Source organism: Balaenoptera musculus, chromosome X (assembly GCF_009873245.2).
Source record: "Balaenoptera musculus isolate JJ_BM4_2016_0621 chromosome X, mBalMus1.pri.v3, whole genome shotgun sequence".
Taxonomy (NCBI): Eukaryota; Metazoa; Chordata; class Mammalia; order Artiodactyla; family Balaenopteridae; genus Balaenoptera; species Balaenoptera musculus.
In genome coordinates this window covers 20,735,640-20,751,374 of record NC_045806.1, presented here as the reverse complement: position 1 = coordinate 20,751,374, position 15,735 = coordinate 20,735,640, and the positions used below count along the sequence as shown (strand labels likewise).

General features: G+C 42.1%; 1 protein-coding gene and 1 non-coding gene across 2 annotated transcripts in view; one reads left to right on the top strand and one right to left on the bottom strand.

Annotated features, from left to right (window-relative positions):
• Positions 1-7,002: 7,002 nt before the first annotated feature.
• PCYT1B (phosphate cytidylyltransferase 1, choline, beta) overlaps positions 7,003-15,735 on the top strand; it is a 167,564-nt gene continuing 158,831 nt past the window's right edge. Inside the window, exon 1 of the mRNA XM_036841037.1 lies at positions 7,003-7,249. Within this exon, the coding sequence (XP_036696932.1) occupies positions 7,178-7,249 (72 nt within the window). The 5' untranslated portion in view covers positions 7,003-7,177. The remainder of the gene's footprint in view (positions 7,250-15,735) is intronic.
• On the bottom strand, positions 12,360-12,507 carry LOC118889337. The gene has a single exon (XR_005018477.1). It is a non-coding gene; the product is annotated as a small nucleolar RNA SNORA12 (small nucleolar RNA).

Here is a 15,735-nt window from a genome sequence, read left to right as displayed (position 1 = left end):
AAACTGTGAAACTGTTTTTCCAAAGTGGCTGTGCTATTTTACCTTCCCACCAGCAGTATATGAGAGATTTAGTTGTTCTACATCCTCAGCAATAACTATCAGTTTTTATTTTAATTTTTGTTCTAGTGATTATGTATTAGTATCTCACTGTGAGTTTTAATTTGCGCTTCCCTGATGACTAATGAGGAGTGCTTCTTGGCTATTTGCAACTGTTTCTCTTGGATGCATTTGTTCTTTGTTTCTCTTTGTTCTTTGTTTCTCTCTTTTCCCCCTTCTCTGGGTTTAATAGAGCATTTTATATGATTCCATTTTATCTCATCTCTTGGTATATCATTTATACTTCTTTTTTTAAGAACTTTTTTAGTGGTTGCCCTAAGGTTTACAATATACATTTTAAAATAATCTAAGTCCACCTCCAAATAACATCATACTGCTCCATGTGTAGTTTAGGTACCTTATAAGTGAGTATTCCCAAATCCTCCCTCCTTCCCTTGTGACACCTTGCTGGTGTCCAGGAATTGTTTGTTAGTGTAGGAAAATGCCCCACCCACACATTGGAAATTGGGTCTCAGAACACTTATTATCTGGTTTCTGATGAGAAGCCCATGTAATTCTCATCCTTATTCTTCTATAAGTAAAGTTTCCCACCCTCCACCCCTCACCTCTGGCTTCCTTCAAGATTTTCACCTTGTCCTTTGTGTTTTGTTTGTTTGTTTGGTTGGTTGGTTGGTTTTTGGGTTTTCTTTTTTTTTAATAAATTTATTTATTTATTTATTTTTGGCTTTGTTGGGTCTTCATTGCTAGGCTAGGACTTTCTTTAGTTGTGGCGAGTGGGGGCTACTCTTCGTTGCGGTGCACGGGCGTCTCATTGTGGTGGCTTCTCTTGTTGCGGAGCATGGGCTCTAGGTGCATGGGCTTCAGTAGTTGTGGCATGCGGGCTTTAGTAGTTGTGGCCCACGGACTCTAGAGCACAGGCTCAGTAGTTGTGGTGCACAGGCTTAGTTACTCCGTGGCATGTGGGATCTTCCCAGATCAGGGCTCGAACCCATGTCCCCTGCATTGGCAGGTGGATTCTCAACCACTGTGCCACCAGGGAAGCCCTTTTTTTTTTTGCTTGTTTGGTTTTGGGTTAGGTTTTTTTGGGGGCGGGCATTGTTTGTTTGTTGCAATTTGAATATGATGTTCCTGGGTATGGGGTTTTTAAAATTTGTTTGTTTGCTTTGGTATTTATCCTGCTTGGTGTTTTCTGAGCTTTCTGGGTCTGGTTGTGTTTGTCATATTGATGATACATTATTTGGAAAGTTCTTGGCCACTATTACTTCAGATATTTCTTCTGCTCTATTTTCTCTTTCTTCCCCTACTGGTATTTTGATATTGTTCCCATACTCCTTTCTCTGACTGCAACAGTTGCAATCTATTTCCTCCAAGTCTTGTCCCCTGTTGACTATGATTATTTTTATTTTTCCTCAGGTGAAACAGAAAAGCTGAAGAGAGCTGAAACTCCCTTCCCCAAGCTAGGATAATATTGCAGTATTGCCCTTTGACAAAGTCTTTCCTCTGCAGAGTAGGCCTTTGTGATTGAGAAGATTCTGGAAGGGTTTCCTGTTGGTTACTCTTCCTCTTCCCCTGCCAAAGCCCCCAAGGGATTTTTCTCAGATCCTCAAGTTGAGAATCTGGTGAGGTTCCTGGAGAAAAAAGCCCACAAAAGTGTGTGGTCCTCCCTCTGATTGCAGCGTACCCCTCAGGAATTTCTTAATTTCATGCTAGTCCATACTCAGCCTCCAGCAATTCATCAACATTCCCATGTAAGTGTTCCCACCAGATTATGGTTCCAGGTAAGCAAATCTCAGCTGTGATTCCCTGTATGTGCCTATCTCTCCAGATTTGGGGATGGCAATTTGCCCTATTTTCTCAATTCTTTTTGAGAATTTTCTTGTCTAAGAAAAGTCATTGATTTTCAGTTTATTCATATTTTTCTTGATGTAAGGATGGTAGCAACAGTATCCACGCACTTTACATGTAAGAGCAGAAATGAGAAGTCACTTGGCCATCTCTTGTATACATTCTTTGGTGAATTATTTGTTCAAATCTTTTGCCCATTTTTAAAATTTTGAGTTATTTGTCCAATTATTAAGTTACAAGAATTTTTATACATCCTAAATAAAAGTTCTTTTGAGGCAGGAGATAGATGGGCCTCAGGCTGAGCAGCTGGAGTTCATCCCCTGTGGACAAATACTCCAAACTAGCAGGAGGGAGGAGAAGCTGAGCCCTGCCCCATAAGAGATAAAAGACCACATAGTCCTCATTCTCGAAGTCAAGGAGACCTTCCCAACTACACATGCGCAGAAAGGCTCCTTGAAGGTCAAAAAGGGAGGGGGCGCCACCCCATAGTAGGTGATGTCAGCCTATCCATAGGCCTCTTTGCTAGAATCCATCTTGGCTAAGAGATGCGTGCGCACACGTGGGAGGACGCTGAGATAAACCAAATGTGGACTCAGAACCAGCCAAAGCAAGATGATTGGCCAAAGGAAACCCAGAAGAAATGCCCCATAAAAGTGATTCAAACAACCACGAGGGCGTGGCTCTCTCTCTAAGCCTGCCCATGTGTCTATCCACATGTACTCTTTTTCCTCCTAATAAGCACTTTACTTGTTTCACTACTTTCCCTCTCTGTGTGGAAATTCAGTTCTACACAGCTGACGGGCCAGGGCCTTGTCACTAGCCACTGGTCCCTTGTGATCTAGTGGCGAGGATTCAGCGCTCTCACTGCCGCCACAGCCTGACTTCAGTCTCTGGCCAGGGAACTGAAATCCTGCTTCAAGCCGCTGCAGGCTGAGGCCACCCGAGACCACTTTATAAATATGTGTTTTGCAAATATTTTATCCCAGTGTGTGACTTTTCTTTTTTTGTGTGTGACGTTTCGTTTTCTTAACCGTGTCTTTTTTTTTTAATAAATTTATTTATTTATTTTATTTTTGGCTGTGTTGGGCCTTCGTTGCTGCACGCGGGCTTTCTCTAGTTGTGGCGAGCGGGGGCTACTCTTCATTGTGGTGCGTGGGCTTCTCATTGCAGTGGCTTCTCTTGTTGCAGAGCATGGGCTTTAAGGCGCGCGGGCTTCAGTAGTTGTGGCATGTGGGCTCCGTAGCTGTGGCTCGCAGGCTCAGTAGTTGTGGCACATGGGCTTAGTTGCCCTGCAGCATGTGGGATCTTCCCGGACCAGAGATCGAACCCGTGTCCCCTGCATTGGCAGGCAGATTCTTAACCACTCCGCCACCAGGGAAGCCCAACAATTATTTTCAAAGCAGCTACTATGAACCTAGAACTATGCTAGACAGAGCAAATTATTTCACCTCAGTCCAGAATCTAGCCCTCAGCCACTAGATTCAGAAAATCATACTGTTCATACATTCAGAGATGATCAGACTTTTGATAACAAACTACTTGTAATTAACTGTAATTAAAATAACCAGAAAATGCGAAAGAATTCATTAATTTCTACAGTGATTTAGAATACCTCTAGCTGGGCCTGCTTTAATATTTGTGGGGTCAGGACAAGAATATAAATGGAAGCCCATATATCATATGTCTAAATATTTAAAAGTTTGAAATTAGGGTAACAGACTGTTTGTTATATGGGGTGGGGGGAGCCAGAGCCAGAACCCCTCCTTTGTACCACACCACGGGGTGCAGCCAGCCCAGATATCCAGATTCTGTTCACATTTTCCTACTGAAAGGTTGACCACCCCTCGTGCCCAAGGATATACAACTCTGCAGTGAGGTTACCCCCAGGAGGGTGGCCTTGAGGAAGAGGCTGCACACGCCCTGGAAACAGGCTGAGAACATTTTGGCAGAGAACTCCAGAGTGTTCTAGAAGTGGGTTGGGAGTCCCAAGGCATGTACCCTGTCCCCATGACCACATGGACTCCTCAGAGGAGGAGAGCCAAAGTAGGGCCCTCTTAAACATGGCACACAAGGCCATGATCCAGGGCACACCCTGCCCACTGGTGAGGTACTACAAAGCCAACAGAATACTGCTGGGGAATTCGTGCAACAGGAGGCTGATTTCACCAGCTCTGAAGCTGAGGCCTAGTTGATCATCCATGTCTCCCAGCGTAGAACACCTCGTGGGCCACGAGGATACTTGTCCCCCAAATTCAGGTGTGTACCTCCTGCGATAGGGCTGACACAGTTTGCTTCCCCAACAATATCCTTTTCTCTGAAGGTCAGGGGCTGCGAAAGCTCCTCACAGAGTGGGAGAATAGGGGCTGAAATCCAGCCATCCCTCTGCTCACCAAATGGGACTGCTTCTGTCCAGAGGAGCACCTTTTTCTAATTTACACAAGGTGCCATATGGGGTAGCTGAGACATGTTGTCCACCCATTTCCAATTCTATTGACCTGGGCGACTAGGCTCCACCCACTGACACAACGCTCAGAGCTCTGGAGCGCCCCCTGTGGTAGACAGGGAATCGTTAATAGGACTCTCCTGAGACCATTTCAGTTCAAGAGGCTCTCAAAAGTAGAAAAGACCCCAGAAAGCCACCAATAAGTGTTCAGATAATAGACACTTTCATAATCCAATTAAGGGTAAACGGCTTAATTTACTGACCCAACTAGGTGTGTGATAATAATACAGAATACAGTTGTATTGGTAGCCCTCTTTCCATTCTATTTGCTTTACAGTCAGAATTAATCAAGACCTACCCTCTCAACTTTCTCATGCTTATGACAAACAATCACCTTCTCTAAGCAGGAATTAACTGAGGGAATAGATTGGCAGTGATTCTTATTTTGGATGTGAGACAAGAAGCTTGGAAATATAATCAAATGCACTGTTATTCTAATAGATGACAACAAGAGGCAATTTCAAAACAAGCCTCTCTTGTGAACCATTGGGCCTTGATGACACAAGAGTGATTTTTCCGTTACTGAGAAGAGCAAACCAGTGCAAATAGAGGTGGATGATGTTTTCCGGACAGCTGAACCAAGCTTCAGTTTAGATTTAGAGAAACCTCCTCTTTGAATCAATCTGTGCTATGTCGAGTTGGGCCATCATTTCAATGGATCCAGTGAATCACTCTGGAAGAAATAATGTGCCCAGGACTTCCTTCTTTTCTTCCTCTTTTAGTTTACTACCTGGAACCCACCCTGGGAATGTGGCTTACCTCTGATGTCCAATCCCAGCCTCTTTGAGGGGATGATCCATGGAGGATAAGAATCAAGATGAGGGAGAACCTAGGAAGGAAGAAGGAAGAGGTATCTGCAAAAATGCTTGGATCTGAAAGTGTTGCAGGGTGAGGGCTATGGGGAACTGGGGGGAGAGGTCCAATACAAATATAACATCTGTTTCCTTGGGTTCTGCAGTAGCTTCTACACACAAGTTCTATGGGGTTGCCTCCGTATTGCCCTCTAAACTTCCCCCATGCTGAGGATTCTCTCCTAACAGTCCTCGTACCATTTGGAAAAGTGAGTGTATTTGTCCTAGTTCTGTCAGGGAAGCGGACCACTGTGAGCCATGGAGGAAGGGATTTATTATAGGAAATAGACCTGGCCCATTGTGGGAGGGGCTGGGGGAGTGGAGGTCTGGGAGGTTGGAGGATGAGAGAGGCCACCCACCTGGCAGTCGGAAGCCCAGCACATCTAGCTGCCAAAGTGGAGGAGGAAGCCCACAAGAAGCTTTGGGAAGCTCTATGGGGCTGCACACACATCTGATGGTGGGCCTGGGGCTGCTGTTGCTCAACAGTGTAGCAGTTCAGAAGAAGATCTGGACACAGAGTGAAGAGAGGGAGGACAGGCTGGGACCCACTGTCACATCCCCCTCTGTTTGTCACCACATCCAACCACTCGCTTCACTCTCTTTGGAAGATTTTGCCTTCCAAATCTTGTGCAAATTCCTCTCTTGGTCAACTCTAACCCAAAGCTAAGGGAATGGGATCCTTGGAAATGTGATTCCAGCTCACCAAGTCAGCACACTAGGACTTCCCTGGCGGTTCAGTGGTTAAGATGCCGCGCTTCCACTTCAGGGGGCACCGGTTTGATCCCTGGTCGGGGAACTAAGATCCTGCAAGCCACGTGGCAAAAAAAAAAAAAAAGTCAGCACACTACATACAACCATGCTAGGAAACCAGCAGCGAATTCACTGACAGAGCTTCCCCTGCAACCATACAGCACCGGATCAGAGAAAGTGCGGGATGGATGGATGGATGGACAGACGGAAAGCTTGAAAGGATCCTTCAGCTGATCAGAGCAAGTTTTACCGTCCGGAAGATGGAATATGTAAGCAAGCAATTAAGAGTTTTCCTGCCAGGATGGGACATAGGAAATCTTTACGTGGCTTAGGTGAATTTAGATAGCAGTTTTTCTGAACTAAGTTATGATACTCATTTTAACAGTCAGCAGCCAAAGTTCCCATAGCACTTTGCTGTAGCCAGATTGAAAAAGAATCTTTTTCAGAGAAAGCCCCAAGCACATGCATGTTTAAAGAGTTCTTTTAACACACAGCATTATCTGAGGGGAAATGACTTTAACACAAATTGTGAAGATTCCACATTGTTAAAATGCACAAATTCACTGCCAATGGTGCTTAGAATAGCTACCTGAAAGATATAAAATGTTTATTAGAATCAAAGTCCGTTTGAGAGATTTATTTTCTCCATCTTTATTCTCGTATTTGAAGAAAGTGCTGAGTTGTATGATAACACTTCAAGGTCTTGACCACTTTTTATGTTGAAAAAAAGAGAGAAAATGTTTGTCATTCCAGGAGCATAATCAGTTGAGCCAGCACACAATGACATTGTTAATTCACCAGCGGAATTTGTTGCCATAGCTCCAGTGAGGGACAGGGTAGATGAAACAATGGCCTTTTTCACCACAACCTGCCTGTCCCCAGCAACAGGCCATCACTGCGCCGGGCCAGAGCACAGCAATTGTCAATGAACAACAGCCGGAGGGGACAACAGGAGGCTTATGGTAAATAAAGCAAGAGCACCCGGCAACGTGGATCTCTGCTTATTCAAGCACTGGGACACAACTGCTCCTCCGAGCTTATCTTTAAGCTTAACTTTTGGTAAAGTGCTCCCGTAAATCCTCAGAAAGAAAATTTTCACCTTGTGCCTCAAAAGAACTCCAAAGGGAAGAGAGGACTCTAAAAAAAGAGGGAAAGCACATCAGGAGCAGACATGGTGGGTCACCAGGATTGCACCATGGAAGAGGACACCAGGGACAATTGCACCCCCCAATTCTGGCGCAAGGTAATGTACACGCTTTCTTATTGATTTGTGCCTCTTTGATTATCAAGGTAGGTTCAAAAAGTTAAGTCCTATGTATCTGTGATGGACCTGTGATAATTAATAGAATCACACTCAAAAGAGAAATATTGGGAATTCCCTGGTGGTCCAGTGGTTGGGACTCTGTGCTCTCACTGCCGAGGGCCCGGGTTCAGGCCCTGGTTGGGGAACCAGGATCCCACAGCCGTGCGGCGCGGCCAAAAGAGAAAGAAAAAAAAAGAGAGAGAGAAATATTATCCCTTCTTAAGAGAAATATTTTCCCTTCTTAAGGTGATAAAAATGAAAAACTGTGGCTAATGGTTCTTTATCCCCTGACTGAGGATGCAAGCACCCTGGACAGAGTTAGAAGACAGGAACAAATTCTCTTCCTAGAAAAAAGGTCAAACAGATACACACTACTATATATAAAATAGATAAACAACAAGGACCTACTGTATAGAACAGGGAACTATATTCAATATCTTGTAATAACCTATAAGGGAAAAGAATCTGAAAAAGAATATATATATATATATATATATATATATATATATATATGCGTGTGTATAACTGAATCACTTTGCTATACATTTGAAACTAGCACAACATTGTAAATCAACTATACTTCAATTAAAAAAATAAGGAAAAAATTTTCAGAAGGTCAGATCAGTATGAGTAAATGTAGGTAGTTCAATGCCAAGAATGATGCTGTAGGAGCCTGAGGGTGCTGGAGAAATATTTTAACAAAATGTTCATTATCCTGTAGTATTAGAAACTTTCCTAGTAGAAAAGTCACAAAATCCTGATTAGAACATCCATTTCTGAATTCCTTGCAGTGTAACTATCATATAAGTGATACTACCTTCTATGGTCTTTTATTTGGGGGGAGGGGTGCCTAGGGGAATGTGTACTTTAGTGGAGCTTTGTTAAACCAAAGAGTTCTAGACAGAAAAAGTTTAGGTGGTAAGACAAAATAGTAAGGATTCCAGATGATGTGAAGAAGAGATTGATGCAATCTCTCTGCTTCATAGAAAAGCTGCTTTCACAGCACTCCCCAGAGATTGGTTTCTCAGGCCTTAAGACACTTGGCCCTGCTCTTTCCCGTCCCAGCACTCCTTCAAAACTTTCCCATGCCCCTGGGAGTGGCTGGGGATGGCTGGTTAAAGCATCGGATGGCTCAGAAAGGAATCTGGGTCCATATCCACCAGGCACTTGAGCTACTTGACTGGTAGACCATTTCCCCCAATCGGTCCCTTCCCTGTTTGCCTCCATATTATCTCAGATTTGGAGAAATTTGTATGTTGAAGACTCATGAGTTTTACCAACTCATTTTATTGAGTTAATGGGGGACTCAGGAGGCATTTTAGTCATTCATTCATTTACTCACTCATTCATGCCTCATTCCAAAAATAGATTTGAAGTGGTATCAAAACAATTAGATTCAGTTCTTGACTGGTCCAAATATGGAAAATTGATTTAATCTTTCTACGTAGAGTTATGTAGAATTCAATCTGCAAATATCACTCTGTACTCCTATACCTTTTGTGAATTGAAAAATAGCCAAAGGCTTCTAATCTCATGGATCTCCTAATAGCATCACTTATTATCATAATAATAGCTGACATTTTTAGTTCTTAGTAGGTGGCATGCCCTGTCCAAGTACTTTACATGCCTTATTTCATGTGATTATAGCCAATGAAAGTGTTCAAACTCCTAACCACTAGCCTATTCTGCTAATTTGAGCCTCAGTTTCTCCCAGTTAAATGGAGTGGGTTTATTTAACCTCCTTGGGCAAGCAAGATGAATTCTATTATTAATTGTAACAATAATAAAGAAATGATTGCATTAACATTTTAATCATGCTTTTCAGTTCTCAGTGTACTTTTCATACAGAAGCTGACCTCAATTTCTGTAAATTTAATTTTCTGACTGCCAGCCCTTTTGGGCACCATACATTGATACCCTCAAGCTGACACATGACCATTTAAGGCTATTGCTAATGGTGCTGCTTACCAGCTAATAGTTATAAACATTGTCATTAAATATTGTATCTGAACGGTGAGGTTTTGAATTTAATAATACAGTTGACCCTTGAACAGTGCAAGGGTTAGGGGGCCAACCCTCCGTGCAGTTGAAAATCTGAGTATAACTTAGTCTGCCCTCCGTGTCCGAGGATGCAACCAACCACGGGTGGTGTAGTACTGTAGTATTTACTATTGAAAATAGTAAGTGGACCCGCACAGTTCAAACCCGTTGTTCAAGGGTCAACTGTATTTTTAATCTCTCCAAGAATGGAAACTCCCTTTATTTGAAAGAGTTGGTTATTCACTTTCCACATATTTAACTTTAGTACTTGATTGGCACTTATTTTGATAATAGGAGAATGCCTGAACATCATCTCAATTCCTCTTACTCCAAAGGCTATGAGGTAGATATTATTTATATTCTCATTTTCAAGTGAAAATTGAGGCTCAAAGAGGTTAAGTAAATTGTCCAATGTAGTTAAGCAGAGGGCTGAAATTCAGATTCTTGGAATCCAGTTTCACTTTTTCTTTCAACCTACACCATCACATAAGGTAGCCACTAACCACATATGACTGTTTAAATTTAATTTTAATTAATTAAAACTAAATAAAATGTAAAGTTTAGATCCTCACTCGCACTAGCCACATTTCAAGCACTCAGTAGTCACAGGTGGCTAGTGGCTACCTTATTTGGACACTGCAGATACAGAATATTCCATCATTGCAGAAAGTTCTATTGGATAATGCTGCTTTAAGCCATAATGTCTCTTTTAGATATATTGACACATTTCCTCAGAATATATTGCAGTTCTGTCACAAGAGATATGGATTTAAAATTTTACCGTGGGGGCTTCCCTGGTGGCACAGTGGTTGAGAATCTGCCTGCCAATGCAGGGGACACGGGTTCGAGCCCTGGTCTGGGAAGATCCCACATGCCGCGGAGCAGCTAGGCCCGTGAGCCACAACTACTGAGGCTGCGCATCTGGAGCCTGTGCTCTGCAACAAGAGAGGCCGCGATAGTAAAGAGGCCCACGCACCGCGATGAGGAGTGGCCCCCGCTCGCCGCAACTAGAGAAAGCCCTCGCACAGAAACGAAGACCCAACACAGCCAAAAATAAATATAAAAATAAATAAATAAAAAAAGATTACTGTAAAAAAATTTTACCGTGAAATCTCATTCATGTGAAGTTTCTTCATTTGCATAGCACCAAGTTAACTTTGATCTGCAAATTAATAATATAGATAAGAGCCAAGGAGACATTAAACACACTTCAGAGACCAAAGTTTTTAAGCACCGTCAAATAACTCCAGAAGCACTCACTTAGATGTAAGCAATTGATATGATAATTACACATCATTTTTATTTATTCATTAAAACCGGGATCCCCTAAATTGCCCTGGTAGGAAATAATGTGGTTAGCCTAGTTCTTTCTAGCAGCCCTTCTGCTATTCCTAAATTCTATGTAAAATCATTTTATACCATTGATTTACCTTCCTCTCTTCCTTTGGTAAGTCAGTAGCATAAAATACTTTCACGCTGAAAAGTTTTTTTTTAATTATACTATGATTTTTTAAATTAATATTTATTTATTTATTTATTTGTCTGCGTCAGGTCTTAGTTGAGGCACATGGGATCTTTGTTGCAGCATGCGGGATCTTTTGTTGCTGCACGCAGGCTCTTCGTTGCAGCTCGCAGGCTTCTCTCTAGTTGTGACTCACGGGCTCTAGAGCACACAGGCTCAGTAGTTGCGGCTTGCAGGCTTAGTTGCTCCGTGGCATCTAGGATCTTAGTTCCCTGACCAGGGATCGAACCCACGTACCCTGCATTGGAAGGCAGATTCTTAACCACTGGTCCACCAGGGAAGTCCCTCATGCTGAAATTTTTACTAGCTCAAGATCTAGTTCCAAAGCCCTTGCTTCTTTCACTATATCCCAGGACTCCCTGGCAGGAGTGCTCCTGTGGGCCCCTCACAGAGGCTGGCACATAGTACGGGTTCCATGAAAATCTGTTGATTGGCAGACAAAGACAGTTCTTTCAGGATGCCACCCATTGGAGTAGACTCTGATTTTCTACAAAGAATTCATGGATTAAAAAGAAAACTCTCTCGTTTCTTCTTTTTCCTTTACCAGTCTTTGCTGCAAAGCCTTCATGATGAGATAAGGGCTTCCTGTTTGTGAGGAAGATGTTTTCTGGGCACTCAGGTGGGAGTGGGGAGTGCTAAAAGAGATGTATCTAAAAGAGATATTATGGAGACTTCCCTGGAGGTCCAGTGGCTAAGACTCCGTGTTCCCAATGCAGGGGACCTGGGTTCGATCCCTGGTCAGGGAACTAGATCCCACATGCTGCAACTAAGAGTTCGCATGCCGCAACTAAAGATCCTGCACGTGGCAATGAAGATCCCACGTGCCGCAACTAAGACCTGGTGCAACCAAGTAAATAAATAAAATAAAATAAAATAAATTAAAGAGACATTATGGCTTAAAGCAGCATTATCCAATAGAACTTTCTGCAATGATGGAATATTCTGTATCTGCAGTGTCCAAATAAGGGGTGGGGGTGGGGAGTGCTATCCAGCCCGAGGATTTGGGAACGAAATCTGCCAGCTCCTTCAGAAGGGACAGCTGCCTTCCCACGGCACCAGTCATGGGTTAGGTCCATCATTCCCTAAATATTATGTTGAGCACATTTGCCAGGTACAGGTTCTAGGTAACAGGATAGAGAAGAGAATATCGATTTCTTTAGAGAAGAATGGCACTTGCATTCCTAAATCTTTAGCTAAGGTGGTTTCTTATAACTTGCTTTGTTTGATCATACCAAACTTCAATGCCTTTTTTAGCAAAAATAAAACTCAATTCCTCAATTTAGCAGTAAGTTTCAAAGAATATGACTTGTCAATTCCTTATGTTCTTTAAAGGAAATTTATAGTGCGTAGGCCATAAGAGAAGAAAGAAAAATTAATAGAAACAGTATAAGTGTATGTTGACTATTTAGTCTTTATTTGGAGGAAATTAAACAATTAGAACCCTCCAAATTTCTGAAGTTTAGATATCTGAGCATTTTTTTTCCTGCCACTTGTGGGAGCCAATCTCTGGTTCAGGAAAGGCTAGAAAGAGATCTCTTTGTCATGAAGTCTTTGCCAGCTCCTGTATAATATCTGTGGCAGAGTCAGGACCATTTGAAAACTTAACAAATGTGCCAAAAAGAAAACCACCACAACTATCTGAGCATTTTTTAAAGCCACTTAAAGGGAAAGTAGGTATTACATTTTTACTTTTTGTTCCAAAAAGCAATTAGGCCTCTTTCTTCTCATTCCTCTGTAATTCCTACACATGAATCCTAATATTACAGGAACAGGCATTTATTTGCACAGCCTTCATCTAACTCAACTGTCTTTGTCTCCTTTGGAAACTGTATGGTAGATTGATCCAAGGTCACATGTCCTCTGAAACCAATTAGCAGGTGTGTCATCACTGCCATAGGCTGCTCTGCTGATTGTTCTTAGGCTGAAAATTGACAGGTGGAGCACATGCTCCATTCCCGATACAACTGAATCCAAGTCTCTAGAAGACACTAATGTCTCTGCCTAAACTGTAGAGCCTCACCCACTGTGGTCCTCTAAAGCAAGCCTTGACCATCAAGCATCTGAGAACTCTCACAGGCTCACAAAAATGGCTCAATTAGCATGCAAAAAGATGGGAATAAGAGGCTGGACTTGCAAGTGTGTGAAACCTGGGGTTCCCTTGGTCTTTCCAGTGCTGGGAACTATGGGGAGAAAAGGAATCTTACTGGTTTCTCTTATTTTTGTCCTTTATTCTAAGGGACTTGGAGCCAACTCTCAAATACCATGGAGTAAAGAATATACAAGAACTGGCATAAAATTAATCTTGCCCCATTCTCACAATGAGCCCTCATAATGTGCAAACATACTCTTTATTTCAATCTCACCCCAGGTATTAGGATATTTGAAAAGTTCTCTTTGTCTTTCCATGAACTACAAATCCTCTCTCTCTCTCCCTCTCTTTCTTCCTCTCTCTCTCTTTCTCTCTCTCTCTCTCTCTCTCTCTCTCACACACACACACACACAGAAGGAGAAAAGGAATTTTAAAAATAGGAAAGTATTGGAAAGAATGGCCCAGGACAAAAAGGAAAAACGCCTGTTTCAAATCTGTTTTCCTCATTCCATTAAGACAGAAATAAAAAGTACAGAAGCATGTAAATGATAACTCTTTTGAAAGCAAAGACCAGTATGATTAGAATTTTTAACAGTACCATCATATTTACAAAAAATTAATCTTTAAGAGTTTGCCCTACATATATATTTTTTACTCTATATATTCTTTGAGAGTGAAGACTATCACATTCATCTTAGATACTTGGCACCTGACATACTGTAGATGCTTAGTAAATGTTTGTTGAATGAGTGAAAGGAATTTAAATCGCTGTTTATTCTATATCCTCTTTGCCCAGGGAGAGTCCTGAGTTTGTCCATCTAAGGTCATCTCTAAGGTCATCTAGGAGAGTGAATGAGTTTCATCCCAGCCTTTGAGACATAGATCAGTGTTGGGTGAACCAACTTCAATTTGACTCCAAAAGCAGAAACTAACACACCATTGTAAAGCAATTATACTCCAATAAAGATGTTAAAAAAATTTGACTCCAGCCTCTAAATTCATATTATCATTAACACCAGCAACAAAGATGTGATCACTGTTTACAAGGCTCTCCACCTCAAATCCTGCCAGACTCCTAGGGTTGCTATAGGTTTGTGATATCTGAAGGCCAGGTGGGACCTGCTTAGAGAGATGGCAGACTCACCCTCTACAACTCTTCCTCAGCTTCCCCAGAGATGGGCAGAGCTGGATCAGCCTCCAAGAGAGATGGGTAAGACTTGAACACAAATCTGTCCCATAAATTCTTTTCCATGTGACTACCACACTTTTTCTTTTTTTTTTTTGGCTGAGTGTGGCATGCGGGATCTTAGTTGCCCGACCAGAGATCGAATCCGTGCCCCCTGCAGTGGAAGCACGGAGTCTTAACCACTGGACCACCAGGGAAGCTTCTCATTGCAGTGGCTTCTCTTGTTGAGGAGCAAGGGGTCTAGGCGCTTGGGCTTCAGTAGTTGTGGCGCATGGGCTCAGTAGTTGTGGAGCATGGGCTTAGTTGCTCCGCAGCATGTAGGACCTTCCCGGACCAGGACCCCGTGTCCCCTGCATTGGCAGGCGGATTCTTAACCACTGAGCCACCAGGGAAGTCCAATAAGAGTTTTGAAAAAAAAAAATAAGAGTTTTGTAGGGCTTTCTCCATTATACAAGGTAGTGGAGAGTTATAATCACCAGGGAGTACAGAATTCTTCTTATCCTATACAATGCAGACCAGTAGGTCAATTCATTGAAAAATAAAATGGTTATAAGGGAGACTTGTTTTAAAAAATGATAAATACATACATTAAACATTATATTTAAATTTAAAATAAATATATTATAATTTGTCAATCCTTTAATTGGTCCACTGATTAGAGTTCTGTGTTTTCTTTTTCATTAGGCATACATATATGCAATGTCTCTGATTTCCAAATTTTGTTAATTCTAAATGAAGTGAAAACTCAAGATACTTTCAAAATACTCTCAGTATAGAATCCTAGATTTGGGGGTATTTTGTCCCCTATCTTTTATAGTAGTCTTGTTTGCACCTAATTCAACAGCAATTTTTAAAAGTCACATGACTGTATCTTTTCTTTCTAAAACAATTTAGTTTCTTTAAAAAAAAACTTCTTGTTTCCCATAATTTTATCAATTTACATAACATTTAATTAAATTATACCGTTACAATCACAAGTAAAATGGGCATAAACAGATTTGGGGAAAAGTTCAGCTAACTCTTGGAAAACTTATGACTCAACTGGTGGGAGCAAAAGTATCCAGGCATTCCCAAGAGTAGCTTACCTACTTAGTCTGAAGCATTCAGAGGGCTCTTAGGATTCTGAGGGGAAATGGAGAGCATTGATTAATTCTGCAGGTTGCTTAACTTGGAGGTTATTTAAGAGAATAATTACTGTTACTTTTTGGGCATAAAATGTTAATATATTAGTAATCAGAGCAGGAGAGAAATCTTTTTGTCTTCCATGCCTCAGGTGTACTGCCTTATTTAATGAGCACCTACCGCGGAGTAGGCACTCTGCAGATTGAAAGAGACATTCTTTTACAGATATAATTCACATTTTAAAGTATATAAGTCGGGCTTCCCTGGTGGTGCAGTGGTTAAGAATCCGCCTGCCAATGCAGGGGACATGGGGTCGATCCCTGGTCTGGGAAGATCCACATGCCGCGGAGCAGCTAAGCCCGTGTGCCACAATTACTGAGCCTGTGCTCTAGAGCCCGCGAGCCAGAACTACTGAGTTCACGTGCCACAACTACTGAAGCCTGTGCACCTAGAGCCTGTGCTCCGCA